Source organism: Alternaria dauci, chromosome 3 (genome assembly GCF_042100115.1).
Source record: "Alternaria dauci strain A2016 chromosome 3, whole genome shotgun sequence".
Taxonomy (NCBI): Eukaryota; Fungi; Ascomycota; class Dothideomycetes; order Pleosporales; family Pleosporaceae; genus Alternaria; species Alternaria dauci.
The window spans coordinates 471,712-490,384 of NC_091274.1; the positions used below are offsets into that span (position 1 = coordinate 471,712).

The 18,673-nt window shown below is 51.7% G+C and overlaps 3 protein-coding genes across 3 annotated transcripts; 1 reads left to right on the forward strand and 2 right to left on the reverse strand.

Annotated features, from left to right (window-relative positions):
- Positions 1–10,405: 10,405 nt before the first annotated feature.
- Positions 10,406–10,678, reverse strand: ACET3X_003810 (uncharacterized protein; the record flags this gene model as incomplete). The annotated part of the gene is made up of 2 exons (XM_069449946.1): positions 10,406–10,609; positions 10,664–10,678. The coding sequence occupies 2 exons, from the start codon at positions 10,676–10,678 to the stop codon at positions 10,406–10,408; spliced, it is 219 nt and encodes a 72-aa protein (XP_069307788.1).
- Positions 10,679–12,248: 1,570 nt separating this feature from the next.
- On the reverse strand, positions 12,249–13,469 carry ACET3X_003811 (uncharacterized protein; the record flags this gene model as incomplete). The annotated part of the gene is made up of 1 exon (XM_069449947.1): positions 12,249–13,469. One exon carries the CDS (start codon positions 13,467–13,469, stop codon positions 12,249–12,251), a length of 1,221 nt encoding a protein of 406 aa, XP_069307789.1.
- A 2,065-nt stretch (positions 13,470–15,534) lies between these two features.
- ACET3X_003812 (uncharacterized protein) lies at positions 15,535–18,416 on the forward strand (the record flags this gene model as incomplete). The annotated part of the gene is made up of 2 exons (XM_069449948.1): positions 15,535–18,126; positions 18,192–18,416. The coding sequence occupies 2 exons, from the start codon at positions 15,535–15,537 to the stop codon at positions 18,414–18,416; spliced, it is 2,817 nt and encodes a 938-aa protein (XP_069307790.1).
- Positions 18,417–18,673: the final 257 nt, after the last annotated feature.

Below are 18,673 nucleotides of genomic sequence, written 5' to 3' on the forward strand. Positions count from 1 at the left end.
GAGGATTTCCTAGAGCTGGTCAGCACTATCAATTTTGCAGATCAGTAGGGATTAGCCTTGAAACATAGATGAATGCATGTCTATCATAACGCTATCGACCGTTAGGAGTTGTTTTTGTTAGCTTACCGAGTAGTGCCAGTCCCTCGTCTTTTTGCATGCTGACTTCAAGGCCTGGCCATTTCGGTACCCTCAAGAGGTTGGCATCCTTCAGCACTCTTGCAATCAATTGGGTTGTTTGCTTGTTGGTTATCTGATTGGCAAGATAATATCTGAGGTTTCGGGGATTGTTGTTGTCACGCAGCCAGAACACCATCATGACATCTGAGGCGCGTTTCAATTGAGGCAGCTCATTCTCTTGTACGGTCTTCACGTCCCACGTCACCTCAGCCTCGTTCCTGGGGCTTGAAAAATCGTGTCCGATAATAACTGTAGCTCGTCAATATGGAAATCCCATTGTGACTGTACAAGATATTTTTGGACGATTGGTACTTTACTTCCACCAACACGATTGATGCTGAACCGAACGTGAGCGCCAGTACAGCGGTAATTTTTACCGTCAACAGTATAATACTGGTCCTCCGGTTCCAGTTAGTCGCCATCGTCGTCAGTCTTCTTGTCGTCGTAGTGTTGAATGTTAAAACAGATGTTGTCTCCGCCATGCGCGAGGGGCTTGAGACTCAACCCTAAAGACTGCAGCGCGGTGCCTGAGCGCTGTTAGTATTTTACCATACCTCGAACAAGTACGAATGATCGTATAGTAGACTATACTGCTCAAGGAAGCACAGGAAGACTCACCGATCTTGTTCTCGTGACTGTCACTGTCGTCGTCGTCGCCGAAGTTACAGTTCTCTACTTGGTCACAGTCACTAGGATACCAACTCCATAGCTTGAGATCAGTGTTTAGCATGTAATCAGGCCATAGAGCTTGTGCGGAAGGCAGATCCCGAGCATCTTCCCACAATCTACCTGCACCCTCGTCGGTAGCATCGAGACGACACATGAGTCTTTTCCCTTTAGCGATGGCGTTGGTCCAGTCCGCGTCACTCCCAACATTTCCAGGTTCCCATACCGCAGCTATCTGTATATCCATGAGCTTAGATGTATCATACTGGGCGAATGTGCATGATGATAGTACGAGTAGCAGTATAGGTATAAAACTCATGATGCATGGTAGCGTAAAACGACGGAGTTGAGAAGAAATGTGATATACAGAATTGGTGGTAGATAAGAGGAATAGACTACAGGTAGAGAAAGGCAAAGCGAAGGTAGCTGTATGTAGGGAGCGCGACCCGAGAATCTAGTCTCCAGGCGCCAGTGCAGGGAAACAATCCTATGCCAAGCGAAGTAGAGGCATTTGTGGGGAACTATCTTTCACACCTAGACTGCCACAGAGTGTAGTTCTGTCAACGTCTGTGCAGATGAACAGATAAAATTCATGTTGGTATTGTAGCAAGACATATGACTAGACAAAGGAGAGAAGAATACCAGCTGACGTGACTACGCAAGTAGGAAATGAAGCTTGACGATAATGTAGACGCATGGCATGATAGGTAGTAGGGGCGCATAAATCTAACAAGACTTGGATGAATGAAGAGCACATAATGCGATGGTTGCATCTTGAAGCTGGGCGACCCGAGGCGGAACATCTTGAAGCGGAATGGTAAAAATGACCGGTGCCATTCTGAACATGGGACTGTGAATGCGCACTACCGACAACCAGGAATGGACTGCAGGAGGCTGCAAACAGAACAATGAGAACGCATACACCCACTGGGCCACTGACTCTATTCTTACGACTGTTAGCAGGTGGACCCAACGAGCTTTGTCCAGCCTTCCCGGGATGTTCAAACTCAATATCGTAGAAGCCTGCTAGCCAGAAGCTGCGTGCTCCATGCGTCTTGTAAAAAATCTAGAGCCTAACAGTTGACACAGACCCTGGGAATGGCGTGTATGGCAAAAGGAGTGCCTGTGGGTCATGGCGCTAAAGCAACAGCCTCACGTTTTTGTCGGTGGTCGATTGGCGGCGGGCGGTAGTTGAGCCTTTAACCCTGACAGCGGATCAAAGAGCCGGAACTTTATCATGTCCAGGAATGATTCGTGGTCTCCACATGCGATTCGAGCGCGTAGACGTGCACGCGTGTGTCATGTAGGAGAGATGGAGGTCAGGGCTGAAGCTGGAGGGGAATGTTGGCGCCAGCAGCTACGTTAGCGCGATCTCTTAGTCGGCCCGGAATAGGAGGACGCCTGCTGTCACCATCCCAGATTCCAACCTCCATCACAATCCCCGTCGCGACCTCCATAACAAGAGCAACTTGTTGAGCTTGCGCTTTGCGAGGCGACACACAGTGAATTCTTGTCTACAAGGATTGACGCTCGGTCAACTTAGCTTTGATGGCTTCTACGTCCACCCCACTCTCCTTCAATTTCTCCTCAAGTATCGCACGCTCCTTCGCTGCAGTCACCGTACTACGTAGCAAATTGTTCATGAATCGGGCCTCCTCATCGGTCAGGCCCACACGAACTTCTTTCAGCTGCTCCAGATCCCTATCGATAGTCCGGAACAGTGCGCCAATCTGTTCTCCGAAGAAGTTCTTGACATGTTGCTTTTGCGAAACAATGGCGTCTTTCAAAAGCGAGTAGACAGCATAGTAAGGATTGGGTTTTGTGTCGCAAAGCAGTTGCTCAAATACCTCCATCTGCGCAAGCTGCACTGATTCTTTTTCTGTAAGCTGCACTGATTGTTTTTGTGTTGGTCTGGTCTGATAACTCTTCTCATAGACTTTCCTCATTTCATCCCGAAAGTATGACCTCTCGAACATGTTTGTACAGCAGCGATCCTTCTGCTCTCGCATAAAAACTTTCATGTCGTTGGTATACACATTTTCCATATACCGAAGTTCGATAGGCTTATGGGTGATTCTTTGGATAAATGTGTCTACCTCGACAGTGATCCGTTCTGGGCATTGAGCACGAAGGTCCAATTCCAAAAGCTCCATTGATGATAGAATCTCCTGTTCCACATGGTCGAAACCATTTTGCAAGTTGTCGATCATGGCTTCAAAGATAGGACCAAGGTTCTTCTGTATCGGCGCGAGCAAACGGTCATTCCAAGAGGGGTTGTCTGCTCTAGGCAACTTGTAGTCTTCCTCGTTTTCTATGTAAGTTCTGTGTGTGTTGGGGTGAGAATTTTTGAGCCATTTGCGACACAAGCGTCTCGCGTCGCTAATGCATACAGGCAAAACAGTCTCTAACGTCCGTAGTAGCTGTCCCTCGACACGATCCTTGAATGTTTTGTCGATACATCGATGAACAGAAGTAAGACAAGAATCGCGCAGTGCACCGATTCCTCCTTCAATCGTTGGTTCAACTGCAGTGGTACGCTCATGAGATCTCATCTCTATACTGTGTATGAGATCTTGTAACATAAACGCTACATGTCGAACCAGTTCTTTGATCTGAGTTGGCACACAGAGCGAGACGATATACTGCTTCAGTGCAGGTATTTGGGATAATTTTGGAGGGAGTGGAAATGGGGCGGGGTCATCGAATGCGTATCCACTGACGTTGCGCTCATAATCGTGTGCGGAGACGCAGAACATGTCTATAGGTAAGGCCTTCCTGGTTAAGATATTATGCGAGTTTCGTTGGTTACGTTCGTCCACGAAGAGTTGTGCCTTGTGAAAATAGAGCAGACGTTTCTTCAACTGTATTAACGGTCTATGCTCAGGGGGCGCTGTTGGACACAGGAGCTCGCTTTCATACCGCTCAAGCTGCGCATCAAGCTATCGGACTTCTTCAGTTTGCAGAAGCTCATCCTCACGAATATCTGAATGATCCTTGACCTCCGAACACGTAGCCACTACAACCATAGTGCGGCCACTTCCTGCCCCAATCATCCTTAGAGGGCTACTAGCAGAAGAGATGCGGTCGATTTTGCGAGCGATGATGACGGTTGAGCATCGCGGTAGATAATTCAGTACACTGGCCTGAGCAAGAACGTTGATGTCGTCCTGACCTGGAGTATCGGCTAGAATAATGTTCCCCTTGAGAATAGCAAACGGACCACCGATCGATACGAGTTCAACAAAAGGCCAAGCGTCGTAAGCGTCGGTCTTACGGTTGACCGGAAGACCATTGGTGAAGCGCAAAATATGCGATCACACTTCATCTGCAGTTCGAGCATGTATCGGAGCATTGGCGCGATATTTGGACATCGAGGGCCCTCCAGCCCAGAACTGATATTCTATGATGGTTCGTGTACAACGTTCACCGCCACGACTCTTCTGGCGTGTCAGCTTTGAACGAAGTCCTAAGATGTCTTCAGTGAACTCACATCCTTGATGATCTTCTTGTCGTCAATTAGAGCTCCGATGAGTGATGATTTTCCTTCTCCAGTATCTCCTACCACAGCAACACGGATCGGCTCGCTATTACGAAGGGAAGCGGCCTCTTCTGCGGCCTGTAGTAATCTCTCCAATGACCTGTAGCCACGATCTGTTCCCCGCTTGAGAGCATCAATCAAGGGAATGCTTAGAGCAACCGCTTTCTTTTCGACTTCATGGTAAATGTGATGAATTGGCAGAGTCGGATCGATGTGATCATTGCTGGGATCATGTTTGTATCTCTGTCCATGGGTCAAGAGTCCTGAGAGGGCTGTATCCATGTCAAGCCATTTTATAGGAAGCACCGATGACGTAGCTGTGAGACCTGGTTGACGTGTCGATATATCTTCAAACCACGCCTCAAAGCTTCGTCCATGAGTAATCTGGCTCGGCCTAGTGCCTTGTTCATGCCGAGCCACCGACTCTGCATACCATGGAAGAGGTGTGGGCGTACTAGGAGGATGCCAGTGATGAAGAGATTGTCTGACGGAGATGTCTTGATTTGCAAGTGGCCGCGATGTTGAGGGTGAAGAATGGTACATGGATGCTGCACCGGAACTATCTGCGGAAGACGACTGGCGTGAGCGAGTTGAGTGATATGGGTGATATCGTATCGACGACCCTCTAGCTGATGCTCCCTCAACACGATGATCAGAAGACGAATCTCAACGACTATACTCTGTAATGTATGAGATATTTTGAGAAGAGCAATACCGACGATGTGTGCGAGACTGAGGCCGATGATATGCCGTATCATTTTCTTGAGTTCGTTGAGATGGCCGGGAAGGCGAGGAATGTCGAGACGCCATATCGAGATGCGAGAGCTTCGGAGATTAATTACAGGATCGTTGTTAGACTGAGTCTCAGGAACGAGCTGAACGATAGAATTGCAGTCCGTGGAACTGCCTGAAAGATCGCTTGCCTTTCCTACGCTCTGTGGCTGATGAATTGGAGACTAGAGGAGGACGCGAAGCCTATGGAACACAAAAGTCAATTATCCTCAAAGACGAGATGTTTCAAGGGTAATCTACCTTGTTTTAATGCGTCAGTGACCATAATGCGAACTGTTCACACCTACAAGGTTCACAGGTAACTTACAGGAATAGAACTCGAACGCGTATGAAGCTGGAAGTACCCGGTGGGTATACACACAAACTTTCGCCTTGTGGCGTGATGCAGCTAGATCACAGTATGCAGTATTTGAGCGTGCGATGGACATACGTGCGAAGGGATCAACACAACGGTGAAGGGGTACCTAACCCTAGGAGAAACATAAGATTGACGCCCGTAAAGCAGGCTTACCCACCTTTATGCAAACATGTGAGATGTCGTCGCGTTGCACTGCTTTGGTTCCAGCTTGCAGGGATCTCAATGTCTGGGATACCATCACGTCGCACGAAAGGCTCAATGCAGGAGAGTTTTCATTGGGCTCCGCAACAACGCATGCGCTTAGGCACTGATCAAACGGTGCATTTCTTACAGCTGCATAGGGTAAGAGCAGTCAGGTCTCGGACTACGCCGCTATCGATCAGTCTGCGCTGTTCACAGGGATGGTACCTAGGTAGGTAAGGCTCATGGCGTTAAGCTAATGCGAGATCATGGAACGTTGTAAAGCTGCATTTTTCTCTTATCGTATAGCCCGAATGAAATGGAGGAGATTGGCCATGAGTTCGTGGCTGGAAGAAGACGACCTGTCGTTTGACGTATTAGCGTCTTGGCACGTCTGCCTCCGTACATCATACCCTGGCATTCTTGTCCCATGCATACCTAGAAGGGAGAACGGTATAGATGCCAAAGGAACTTTGCCAGCTACTCAACATTTGATTCATGGAATCAGTCCCCCCTGCTCACCGCCACCTAGTTTCGCAATTCCTAGCGCTATGCTTCTTCCCGTGCCTGCAAGTAGGCATTTATGCACTCTTGCCTTAATCCCTGTTGTGCAACTCGACAGCTTTAGCACATGACTACTAGCTCAATTCAAGGGCCCGAGCACCCCAGACTGCTCGTTGCAAGCCCTAACCGCATAGTACGTAGTGCTGCAGAAACGATGCTAGCTCGATCTAGCTCTACGCGTCTTTCTGTGGCCTGTATGGAAAGTGACGGGTTGTGCGTGCAGAGATGTCTTGCATAGACGAGTGTGACGTTTCGTAGGCAAACAGGCTGTTGAGAGATTCGCAAAAAGAGACAGGTATGTTTCCATCCCTCGTTAATGCAAGCAGTGAAATGCATAATTTTCGATCTTGCTAATGATGTTAAAGTACGAAACCAGTGCAAGAGTAAAGCGGTGTTACCGTACTAGAAAGATGCGTGTCCATAGCAACTAGTAACACTGACTTCTACTGTTCACACGATGAGAAACGAGGAACTACGTTCCAGACATCTTTACACTGCTGAGCGGGCAAGCCGCAAAAGCCACTTGGTTGTTCCCCATATACTTGCAAAATCCATTGTACATGACACACGAGACTTTCGCAAATTTCTCATCGGTACGGTCGTCTGGCATAAGATCCGGGACCAAGCCAACGGGAACCTTAGACTTGGCGTCTACGAGATACAGATCTTTACCAAAAGCTGTCTGGTCTGACGAAGGGAGGTGTTGGCCGACGCACAGCAGGGAAACGGGTTGTCGTCTCTGGTGCTTAGGCTGACGTGCGTGTTTTGCTAGGAGCCCAGCTGAGATAAGGAATTTACCGTGGTGAATGTACACAGGGACGAAAAGCTTGTTGACCCATGCTGCGGCTGATAAAGGAACGCGACAATTGACCATAGCAGCGAGAAGAAACATGGTTCGTAGTAGAGGCTTTGACCACAAACCTTGCATCTGTCGCTTAAATAAGGCCCAATCATCCTTCTGCGCAGCGTCGATGTGATGCGGATCGTGTGCGCACCACATGTGGTCTAATATCTTCCTCGCCTGTACAAACAATGAGGCAACATTGTTAGTCTCATACGTACGTGCTTCTTGCTCAGTCTCGTCAAGACTGCGAAAGCCTGGTACAAGATCGTCTTCCTCATATTCCAAGCCTGGACCCATTCTGATGCAACTTTGACCGTTGTGCTCTGACAATCGAATTGCATACTCGGGATCAGTAGGCAACCAACCACATCGTATAGCGTCCAGGTGATCGAGAGTCCAATGAACACTTGGAAAGCTTCCATATTTGGAAAGCTCACCGCCTCGGTGAGATTCTTCCCACTGTCCTTGGAAGTTTTTGAGAGAGGCTTCTAACAAGGCAATGACAACCTCTGGGGAAGTCTCGCACTCAAACTCGTCAACGTGCACAATTGACGTGACATGTACATGCGGTGAAAGAGCGTTTGACCTTTCGGGTACGCGCTGTCCAACAAGTTTTAAGAAGTCACCGAGCATTGTTGGACTGGGAAGATGTTGACTTGGTAGCCAGCCATTTATAGGATCTGTGCACGTAGCATCGATCATTGAACTTGTGAACCTGCACGTAAACGCATGCCCAGAGCGTGCAGCTTGCTGATAGAGATCCAGATAGATCTTCCCAAAGGACATTGTCAAAGCCTCTTTGCTGGGGTATATGTACCACGGAAATGCAGGCATTGTCGCGAAAATGTAGTCGCGGGGCATGGTGGCGGATCTATGAGATGCTCGATTGACCTGCAGAAAAGAACCGGTGTGGATGTCTTCTTCCTGACTACGCTGAACACCACGGGGATTGACGACGGTGCCACCATAAACATACGCCTTGTAGAACTCAGTTATGGTGGGAGTGCCGTGAGATCCGCAAAACGAGGAGGCTAGGACCCAGAGAGCATCTGCGAGTATTGTTCGTTCAGCTTGATGTCGGTAGACGTCGATGTCGTCTGTAGTCTTAGCCCACACTGCAGGCGTTCTCGGCTGATCTGAGCACTAGTCAATTACGGATATCAACCTGGGAGGTCAAAAACTGTGACATACTGTTTCTCCCAACTACGAACTCTATGGTATGAGAGAGTAGGCACTCCTGCAGCGTCCACAGTCTTTGCAGGTATGACTCTGCGCAGATGTGTTTACTGTGCTCATAATCGTGAGCATGGAACTTTTCGGCGAATTCGGCCAAGTTCTCGAAGCCATTGACAGCAGCGATGCAGCAGTCGTACAGCCCGTCGCATTCTCTGACTGCGATAGTTTTCTTGGCCATTCTGAAGATTGTGGGGATCTTGTCAACGATTTCGGAGACCTCCGCCGGATTTCGCTGATCGACAGTTAACGTATCCATCCAGAAGGTGCTGTCGCCAACCAGAGCCGGTAGATCATTTGCGATGAAATCAGCTTTCTCCTCCGATGCTTTGACCTCGTACGGTATACCATGGATTGAACGCCAAGCCCAATTACCCCACACATGAGAGAAAGCGGCGTAATCGGTGGATTCAATGGGCGCCTCGAAGAGTTCTAGAGTAGTATTCTTGAACCGCGCGAATTTGATCGAGGAAGCCATGATACAAAGCTATACCAGGGACGAAACGTGGAAGCGAAGAGTAGGGCATAAATCTGAGGGTCGCTGGATTTTGATCTGTGGCATCAGGCAACAATGTTGAGCTGGGCGCTTCAGCCCCCGTGATTGCGGCTGAGCTTTACGCGAGCGCCTAGCTTTTGTCGCCCAGTAACAAGAACAACACGGAGAGTCTTAGTACTACTCATGATTTTGTTCCAGCGACGTCTGGTCAATCGCAGTCCGCATATCCTTGTTCTCGCATTGCATTCTCATCGTCTTGAATCCACAGAGACAATCCCGCGAAGTAACAGAAGACATATTTCTGGTACTTCGCGCAGTGTCTTTCCCTTATCAGTTTCAAAAGGACGTACGCATAGAGGTGTATTAGGCGACTTCTAGGTATACGTGGGCTACGATAGATGGACGTATTCGGACTGCGTAAGAGGCACTCGAAACGGCGAAGGTCGAAGGGTGGAGGAAGGGGGTGTTGGCTTACATCTGGGCTACGAAGTTAATCCATGACTCATATACAATTGTACAAGGACACTTACGGTACTGCACAGGTGGTGTTAGCGACAGCGAGCGCTCAGACGATGTAAAAGACTGAGCAGCGTTTTTAGGAGGCTATAATCTCGACAGCGCGGATTGTGACGACAGAGGAGACGTAGGCGAGTTAATCTCTCTCGATATCGGCATCTTCGACGGCGGAGCTTGCGAGTGCGAAGACAATATTCCCTCCCTGTCATCCTACCGAGCCTTCAATGCACTCTGCAACACCCCCAATCTATCAAGAAGCTTTTTCATGGCCAGCCAGTTGACATAGTCCACAAGCATTTCACTGGTCATCTTGCCATCGTCCTTCCCAAATGTTATGCGATATAGTGCCGACGACGATGACAAGGGCTCAAACAGATCTCGTGTCGCATACGGTGAGGCGCTTGTAACTTCGATATTGAATGCGACAGCGGATTTGCAGCGACATTCGCGTCGAGCGATTGGACCGCTGGCTGAGTAACAGCAGTAGTTAACGGCGGTGGTGTAAACACTTCTCGCTGCTTGGGACGAGCTGTATCTGTTAACGCGTGTTCATCTGAAATCTCTCATTCGATAGTGTAGGCGTAGCAGGAACATCGAGACTCCTCTGTCTGAGTCCGTCATGGTGTCGCGAATGCAGCCGACACTTGGGTGGAAGATGAAGGAGTTTGTTGCGAGAACGTAATCTCATCTACGGTGTCTGCATCGTCATAATCGAGGTCCGATCTGCGGTCGGAGAACATTGTGCGCATACAACAATTGCATTTCAAAAGACTGACCCGAGAGGATGGATAAATGAGTTGTATGGAGATAAGGAGAGATGACGTGGTGTGGTGCAGCTTGTAGCGAACATGTGGTGTGGAAAGTGCACAGACACCCACTTGATTCAGACGTGGCGCCTTCCCGAGCTTTGGCACGCCGCGTCAAGTACCAATCACGGTATCCAGGAACAGAAAAATACTCAATAAACATTGTTAAACCCTCAAAAGCTCCTCATGTCCCGTGAACGCCTTAGAACGCCTAACGCTTTCCCCTCTAACTCTCTCAATACCTCTGTCCACTTGGTCCCCCTAGGGACTTAGGATGCTTCTCCGTCTTGCTGATTATGTACCAAGCGTGGATAACACCAGGGATCCAACCAAGAATACATAGTCCGATGTTGATAAAGAGATCAGCAGCACAACCGCGCTTTATCGCGACAGGCAGGAAGGGAATCCAGATCGCGAGAAAGTAGAGGAGGACGGTGCTCTGGCACGGACGTTAGAAAAATAGTTTAGAGAGCATGAAGAAGATGTGACTAACTGTGCTCGATGCCATGGTGCGAACAGTGACTGGATCCGTGTTGGTGAACTAGGCTGTAGTACTTCTTTGAGAAACACGTTGTTTTGGTAGTGGTAAGGTTTCAAGCTGTGGCTATTCCCTGTGGCTGAACCAGAAAAAGTGCATGGGCTCTCCGCACTTTATGTGTTCCCTCCCAAGATCACTTTGCAGTAGCTGACGACGCCAGAGGCCAGGTGAACGGCTCACGCTATCTTTCCGGCACTTTTATTCGACGAAAAGTACCGTAGTAGCCGCGAACTGATACCCCGTTACCAAAGTGAGGATAATGCACGTGGGAAGTTGCTAAGAACAGCATCGAATGGAAACGCCATGCGCCACAGTGACGATATATCTTGGGGCGCAGGTATCAGTTTGCAGGCCGTGCGTCGTGGTTGAGGCTGTACTAGCCGATGAGGCTCCGAAAGGTGCCGTGATAGCCGGGTATGTAGGACAGCTGATAGCGTCTTGGAAAATGAATGTCGTTTCATTGAAAGGTGTAATATTTCGTACTACAGCAGCATTAGTAAGGTCTGATTGCACAGTGTGTTTGGACTTTGCACAATATGCGTCTGCTGATTAGGCAACTGTTGGTATTACAACTACGACTACGATATTGATACTACTATTGCCGGAGGTTCCGTGGCTCTGTTAGAGCAGAAGACTGACCCATCAAACACCGTGATATACGCGCCTATCTCAGGCCTCATTGATGCCGAATTTCTACAACAACAGCGAAGGATCATGGCGTGAGAGCGCAAGTGGGAGTGCATTCGATTACCTTATCACAAGGTCGTTCTACATGCGCACTTGTAGAGTCGTAATGACTAGGGGTAGATGACTTGGTCCCAGCGAGCGTACATTATAATCAAGTCCGTGGCGGGATCATGGCGGTAAACCTGAGATGAGACGTCGATATAGTGGGACTTGTCAAGGGCGGCATGGGCGGCATGGGCGGTACTGTATACGCTGTCAAAGTACAGGATTGGCCTTGCGGTGAATGGAAACTGTCAAGTCGTCAGACGGTAAGATGGAGACTAACGGTGGGATGACGTATGAGATGGATGGAGGCTGACAGGGGCTGACGGTGAGGCTCTGTTGTGACTGACAGGGATGAACGCTGGCGGATGAGACGACTCGAAACTAGAAATACATGATGAGCGGTGAGAAGCGGTGACAAGGTTTACATGCAGTTGAACAATCGAGCAGGGATATATCGGCTTCGATTTGATCTATTCTGATCGACAGCCGCGCCTTACAAGCCAAGGTCGCCGGGGAAATTTTGAACTATCCTAGGTGCTGCGACAAAGTCGGTGTTGAGGTGGAAGGGGTCTTGGTGAAGGGAGAAACTAATGGGGTGAGCGGGATGGGTGTGTGTGTGGAACGCTAAAAATGCTGATACTGGCAAAGAACATCGTGTGAAGATGAATCGAAGGAGATGGGCTATATAGTAATAACATAAGACATTCGGCATCAGACGTGTCGCATTATCATGAGAAGGGCAAAGACAAACTGTTGAAGGTGGAAAAAAAGAAAACCAAAATCATAACAGAATAACAAACTAGCATCACTACGCATCGGGTAGCGCTTTACCGTCTTTCACCATCCGCTTCCGAAAGGCCTTGGCCCTACTCGCTTCGTTTTTATTCGCTTGTGCATCCAGATGGCTGGCGGCGGTGAATGCCTCTACCACGGCCATGGCGCTTGCCTCTTCTTCCTCGTTGAATGTGATGAGGTCGAGGAATTGGCGTAGGACAATGGACCCGAGCTTGGCCTTTGCTTGCTCAACGTAGTCGGTGTTGACAGTCTCGGCAGATGTTCGCGCAAGCACGCTCCATCCATCGGGCTTGAGGGACGCTTGTCTGGCTAGCAGCCGCTCGCTGGAGGCTAGGAGGATGAAGGCCCTTATTACCGCTTCCTTGTTTGTGATGTTCTGCTCGGGGGATACGTCGAGGACTTCTAGGAAGTCGTCCAAGCATGCTGTGCCGATGAATGTGTGGCGGTGCTTGTACTCCAAATCACGCTCTTGCTGGATGGCCGATGTCGGACCGCTCTTCTTTGGCAGCTTCTTGGGTGTCGATGGATGGAGGGAGCGGGTGGTCGGGCTGTGGTGGCGAGGGTTCTCATTCTGTGCGGTGGCCGCTTTGATGGGGAGGCCGAGGGAGATTCTGCGTTGGTGGGTGTTGGCGGGGCGCTGTGGCTTTGAAGTGTTTGCTTGTAGTTGCAGGAGACCGTCGTTGGTCTTGGCGCGGAGCGGAAGTGTTCGGGATGCTCTCTGCGCACTGGCAAGTCTTGACTCGATGGTGGGTGTGGAGGGTGTGCGCAGGTGGGATGGGCGGCGCTTTGTGATGACCGTCTCTTCACTGTCACTCTTGACGGATGGCGACTTGGCGAGGTCATCGTAGGAGAAGTAGTCGGGCGACGGACCGTCTTCCTTTATTCGATCCAGCGAGTAAAGGAGCGGTTCTTCGAAGAGGGTTGCGTCGGTGGACAGGCCGAGGGCGTCGGCGGGGTCAATGGCTCGCGTGCGCGGGCTGGAGCGGGGACTGGCAAACTTGAGGCCGTTGACGTCGGGCGGCATGACCCAGTGCTGGACGCCCTGCTGCTGGCGCAGCTCCTGCTTGAGCTTGCCCTCGAGGGCGCTCTCCGTGTCGCTGGCAATGGAGAAGCGGCGGGAGGGTGACCGTGAGGGCGTGCCCGGATGCTCTTTGGTGTCGTACCCCGCATTCCTGAGGGCGTTGAGGATGGAGCTGTCCCCACGGTCGAGGTAAAGTAGGCCTGTTCTCCACATGGTCGGATGTCGTCGATGAGGGTTCCTGCTGTGTTCGAGTAGCCGACGCAACAGTCACCCTCTAAAGTCTTGTCGGACACGGACAGGGAGGCGCGATGTGCCGCTGCTCTAGCTTTAGTACTTTGTTGACAGCATGCGGGTGATCGAGGTGGCCGGCGCTAGCACCCGCTTCACCGCCATTTTTCTCAATCTGGTCGTCCGGTTGAAAAGTCTGTCGTTGCCGTGCCTCTTGCCTAGAGTGGGCCTAATGTATGCATCACGATGCACCACGTCTTTCTTCCACGTCATGTCGCCCAATCACCGTCGCACTGTCGTGACAATTGTGCGTCGTGATTTGCTGCAAACCCGCAAACATTCCTACACCCTGTACCTGCATCCCATCAGCAGGTTTGAGTGTAGCGTACGTACCCCCCCTCGCATCCCGTATCATCCCGGCAGCGGACGAAAGCAGCTACCATCGTGTCTGGCACGCCTGGCGTGATCGAGAAGCCTTTGTGGCCGGCATGACGTGGAAGTGGATTCCCGCGGCTTAAGCCAGCGAGGGCTCCACTCCCGCAGGGCTGAACGTCTCGAGAGCGTCGTGTGGTCGTGACAGCCGCGGGTGGCATGCACTGCGACGGGGTTGTGCCAGCGCAAAGGCCATTATCGGCCGCCGGAGAGTGTTCGGACGTGTTGGGTTCAACAAACATGGCGGGGCGGGGTAACCGCGACACTAATCGCCGTGTTTGATCAACATCTTGTTGTTTCAACGCGGATATCGGAGCGGAGGAGATGCGCTTGGCGTGGGACGTCGAGGACGTGGAAGAGCGCGGAAGTCAGCAGAAGGCTGGGTCACGCGTGCAGGCAGTGAGCCATGAGGGTGTGTTGGTCGTCAGGCATGTGATGCCATGTGAAGACATCAGCCAAACCACGCACACGCAGACAGGAATACCACATGGACAGAGCATCCGACCTGCTGTACCAGAGTTTGCAGCGCGTACCGGATGGTCGTCTCTACCGAGACGTATTGGTCGTGGTGGTGACCTGCTGGTGTGGAGTCTAATCGCTACTGGCGGCCTTTGCGCGATAAGATGGCACCACACCACAGCCAGCGAAACCCACACCAGACTGTTCTCTGCCCCTGCCTAGTGTTCCTAACAATAAATAAACTTAGTCTCACAAGACTCGAGCCCCGCAGTGACACAGTATCGGTTCGCTCGCATCTGGCCAGCAGTTCGACACCCTAGCATTTCCAAACTTGAGGGTGCGGACAGCTGGAAGCTCTGCCTGCACGCTGCACTGCACGCTGCACCAGCGATCAAAATACACGTCCACCTCCACTCACCAATGCAAGAACAACCCACTCTGCAAGACCGAATCCCCACTCTCCACACTGTCCTCGAATCGCATGCTGACGCGTGCCATGCGTGGAGCTCACTTGCCCCTACGTGGAATCACGGTTGGTGAGCGATTCACCGCTCGGCCGTGCTAGCGACGAAAAGAGGACCCGAGTCTGTTTTGGCACGCGTGACGTGTTGTTTGGGCGCGTCGAGTGGGCAACAGCTTCACTTTCTTTTCCCCTCGTCGCGGCCACAACAAGACATAAGCGCCAGTGGTCGCAGGCAACGACACCTCAAGGGCATCTGGGTCAACCAGCGTCGATTGCATAGTCGTTCCCTGACTTGGGAGGGCGTTTGGTGGCAGCGTGGTAGCCATGCAGCATCAACGGCCCGCACCCGCTAGCGAGCCATGTTGTCTTGGCGTAAACAAACCTGGACCGCCGAGGAGCCACCTCCGCAGCAGAATTGCTATGAGGTTATTGGCGTCCTCTGATACTTTGCAACCGTGTTCCCAAAACCCAATTGCCCTTTGCACAAAGCAAAAATTGATCACCCTCCTACCCCACCTACACCGCCCCACTGCCGTTCGCTTCCATCTCGAGTCAGTGGAGCTGATGTTTTCTTGCACTGCCTCGCCCTTGCCGACCGCCCCAGACCGCCGCCGGTAGCAATTTCAACCTCCCAATCTCCCCAAGCAGCGATTCCCATAGCACCCACTCTCGTCGCCCTCGTGGGCATACGCAACCATGGACGACGGTCCTCCTCCCCCGCCGCCGCCGCACGGCGCCAACCCAAAGACCACAGAGGGTAGCCATGCACCTCCTCCGGGCCCAAGCGGTGGCCTTCCACCGGGCAACTACGACATCTTCATCATACCGCCGCACTCTTCAGGGGGCGGCTTCATATACCTCCCTAGCATGGGCGTCCAGCAGAACAGCTTCATTGCGGGCGTGCTTAGCACCATAGCGAGCATACTGCTGTGGAAGGCTGCCGAGCCCTACGTCAAACAATATTTCCTCATAGTCCGACATGGAGTGTCGACCGGCGGCAATGGTGTCATACTGCTAGCCGTATTGATGCTGATCGCCGGATGGGCGGTAGGCCAGACACAAGCTGGTGGCCGTTTCAACAGTGGTGGTGGCGGTTACAATGGCCGCGGTGGAGCTGGTGCGGGCGCTGGAGCAGGCCCAAATACACCAGGCGGAAGCTCAAGCTATCAACGCGCACCCCCACCACCACCCCAGAATGGCGGCTTTCCTGGCAGTCCTCCACCCCACGGTGGATGGGGCGGATATCGCCAATACGCCAGCTCCCCACCGCCGCCTCCACAAGACGACGATTCTTTTTTTGATGAAGAGGCTGAGCGAGCCGAGAAAGAACGCAAGGAAGCCGAGGAGAAGGAGAAGAGGCGGAAAGAAAAGGAGGAGCAGAAACGCAAGGAGGACGAAGAACGGAAGCGGAAAGAGGACGAAGAGCGTAAGCGCAAAGAAGACGAAGAGCGCGAGCGTAAGCGCAAGGAGGAAGAGGAAGAACGTAAACGAGCCGAGGAGGCTAAGAAGAAGCAGGAAGAGGAAGAAGCTGAGCGCAAGCGGGCTGAGAAGGCGGCGAAGAAGAAGAAGCAGCAGCAGGAAGAAGAGCACAGGAGGAAACAAGAAGAAGAGCACAGGAGGAAACAAGAAGAAGAACATAAGAGGAAGTTGGAAGAAGAACACAAGAGGAAGTTGGAAGAAGAACACAGAAAGAAGCTCGAAGAAGAACACAGAAAGAAGCTCGAAGAAGAGCACCAGAGGAAGCTGGAAGAGGAGGTGCAGAGGAAGCTGAAGGAAGAGCTCAGGAAGGCCAAGGAGGCTGAAGAGGCAAAGCGCAGACAAGAAGAAGAGGAACGCAAGCGTGCCGAGGAGGCCCAACGGCAAGCCGAAGAAGCTCGACGACAAGCTGAAGAAGCTCAACGCCAGGCTGAGGAAGAGGCCAGGCGGAAGCGTGAAGCTGAAGAGCAAAGGCTAGCCGAAGAGGCCAGAAAGCAGCGTGAGGCAGAAGAAGCGCGACTTGCCGAAGAGGAGAGGAAACGACAAGAAGAAGCTGAGCGACAACGCATTGCAGAAGAGGAGCGCAAGGCCGAGGAAGAACGCAGACTGGCCGAAGAGGCCCGACTGCGAGCCATCGAGGAGAAGAAGAAGAAGGACGAGGAAGACCGCAGACGAGCATGGGAAGAGCTCAAACGCGCAGAAGAAGCCCGACAGAAGAAGGAGGCCGAGGAGAAGGCCAAGATCGAGGCTGCAAAGGCTGCCAAAGCCAAAGCCGAAAAGGAGAAGTGGGAGCAAATGCGGAAGCGTGAGCGCGAGCAACGTGAACGCGAAGCACGAGAGCGCCTTGCCAAAGAGAAAGCTCGCAAACAACAAGAAGCTATCGAGAAGGAAAAAGCAGAGCGAGAGGCTCGTGAAGCTGAAGTCCGTGCAGCCGTCGAGAAAGAGATTCGCGAGAAGCTCGAAGCAGAGGCAAGGGCCAAAGCCGCCGAAGAAGCTGCAAAGAAGGCTGAGCAAGAGAAGATTGCCGCCGAAGAGGCTGCCGCCAAAGCAAAGGCTGAAGCCGAAGCTGCTCTTGCCAAAGCCAAAACAGATGCTGAGCGTGCTGAACGACTCAAGGCAGCCCGTGAACGGGCCCAGAAAGATCGCGAAGCCCGTGAAGCCAAGCTCAAAGCAGAGGCAGAACGTATTAAAGCCGAAGCAGCCGCCGCCGCCGCCACAGCAGCTATCCCAGACCTCACAGCCCGACGATCAACCACCTATGGCAACGTTGGTAGCGGCGAACGCCTCGATCCATATGCTGGTGCCAGAGCTACGCCCCCTCCGCCCGCCGCCTCAGTCACGTCGACGCACTCTTCCCCCATCAAAGCGACCGTCACACCCAAGAAACCGTATGAACGTCCCTCGGCGAAGACATATCAGGCAAGTGAAAGCGACGCTGCGTCCTTTGTCCCGCCACGTACTTCGACCGCGCCCCCTCGCTCCACAGCAACACGCTCGCATGTCTCCTCCGCGTACTCCGAATCGAGCTATGCGCCCAGTCAGATGTCACAGTCTACAACTCGCACATCACCTCCTGCGTCGAGGTCAGGACCGTACGCGACGGCGGACCCGAACAAGATTGTTATCAAGGCGGTATATCTCTTCAACGACATGTTTCCTAAGCCTGTCGCCCAACTGGTTTCCAACGTGGGCAAGGTGACGGACGGACTCATTCTCAAGATACAATCCGAAGGTCTCTTCATCGACGACGACGTCAGAGGTATCCCACAGAGAGAATGGGATGTCAAGGCTTGGACGCTCAAGATGGTCGAGGTATGTCATGTCCCCGTTATCTTCTCATTTCTTGTCAACATCGTACTAACAAGTTCCTTCTGTAGACTGGCAAGCAGCCCACGAAAAACCTACACATTCTCCGTGCCTCAGTCCGCGATACAGAAGGCAAGAAATACGTCTTCCTTATTGATGAATCCGAGAGCTGGAAACTGGCTCTTGGGCTTCAGAGACTGAGGAAGGGTAGTCAGGTGAGGAGTTTGCAGAGTGCGCAGATGGCGCCGAATGAGATGGCGAGGGTGTTGAATGCTGTGCCGCCTATCGCGCTGTAAAGAAGTGAGGTGTAGAAACATGGGAAATGGAGAAGGTGCGTTGATAATATGGTGGGTGGTGGATATTGGATACCCTTCGCTTGAGACATTGTTATGCTGTCTTTTGCATGAGCATCAGCGGTGGAGTTGTTGTTTCGTTCGTTCATATATAGGGTTTGATTGTGTTGTTGTATATGAATCTGAAGTGGGATGAGATGTCGTATGTAATGGAAAATGGGCGTTACATAGGATGGTGTTTTGGGTGTAGATAGGAAGTA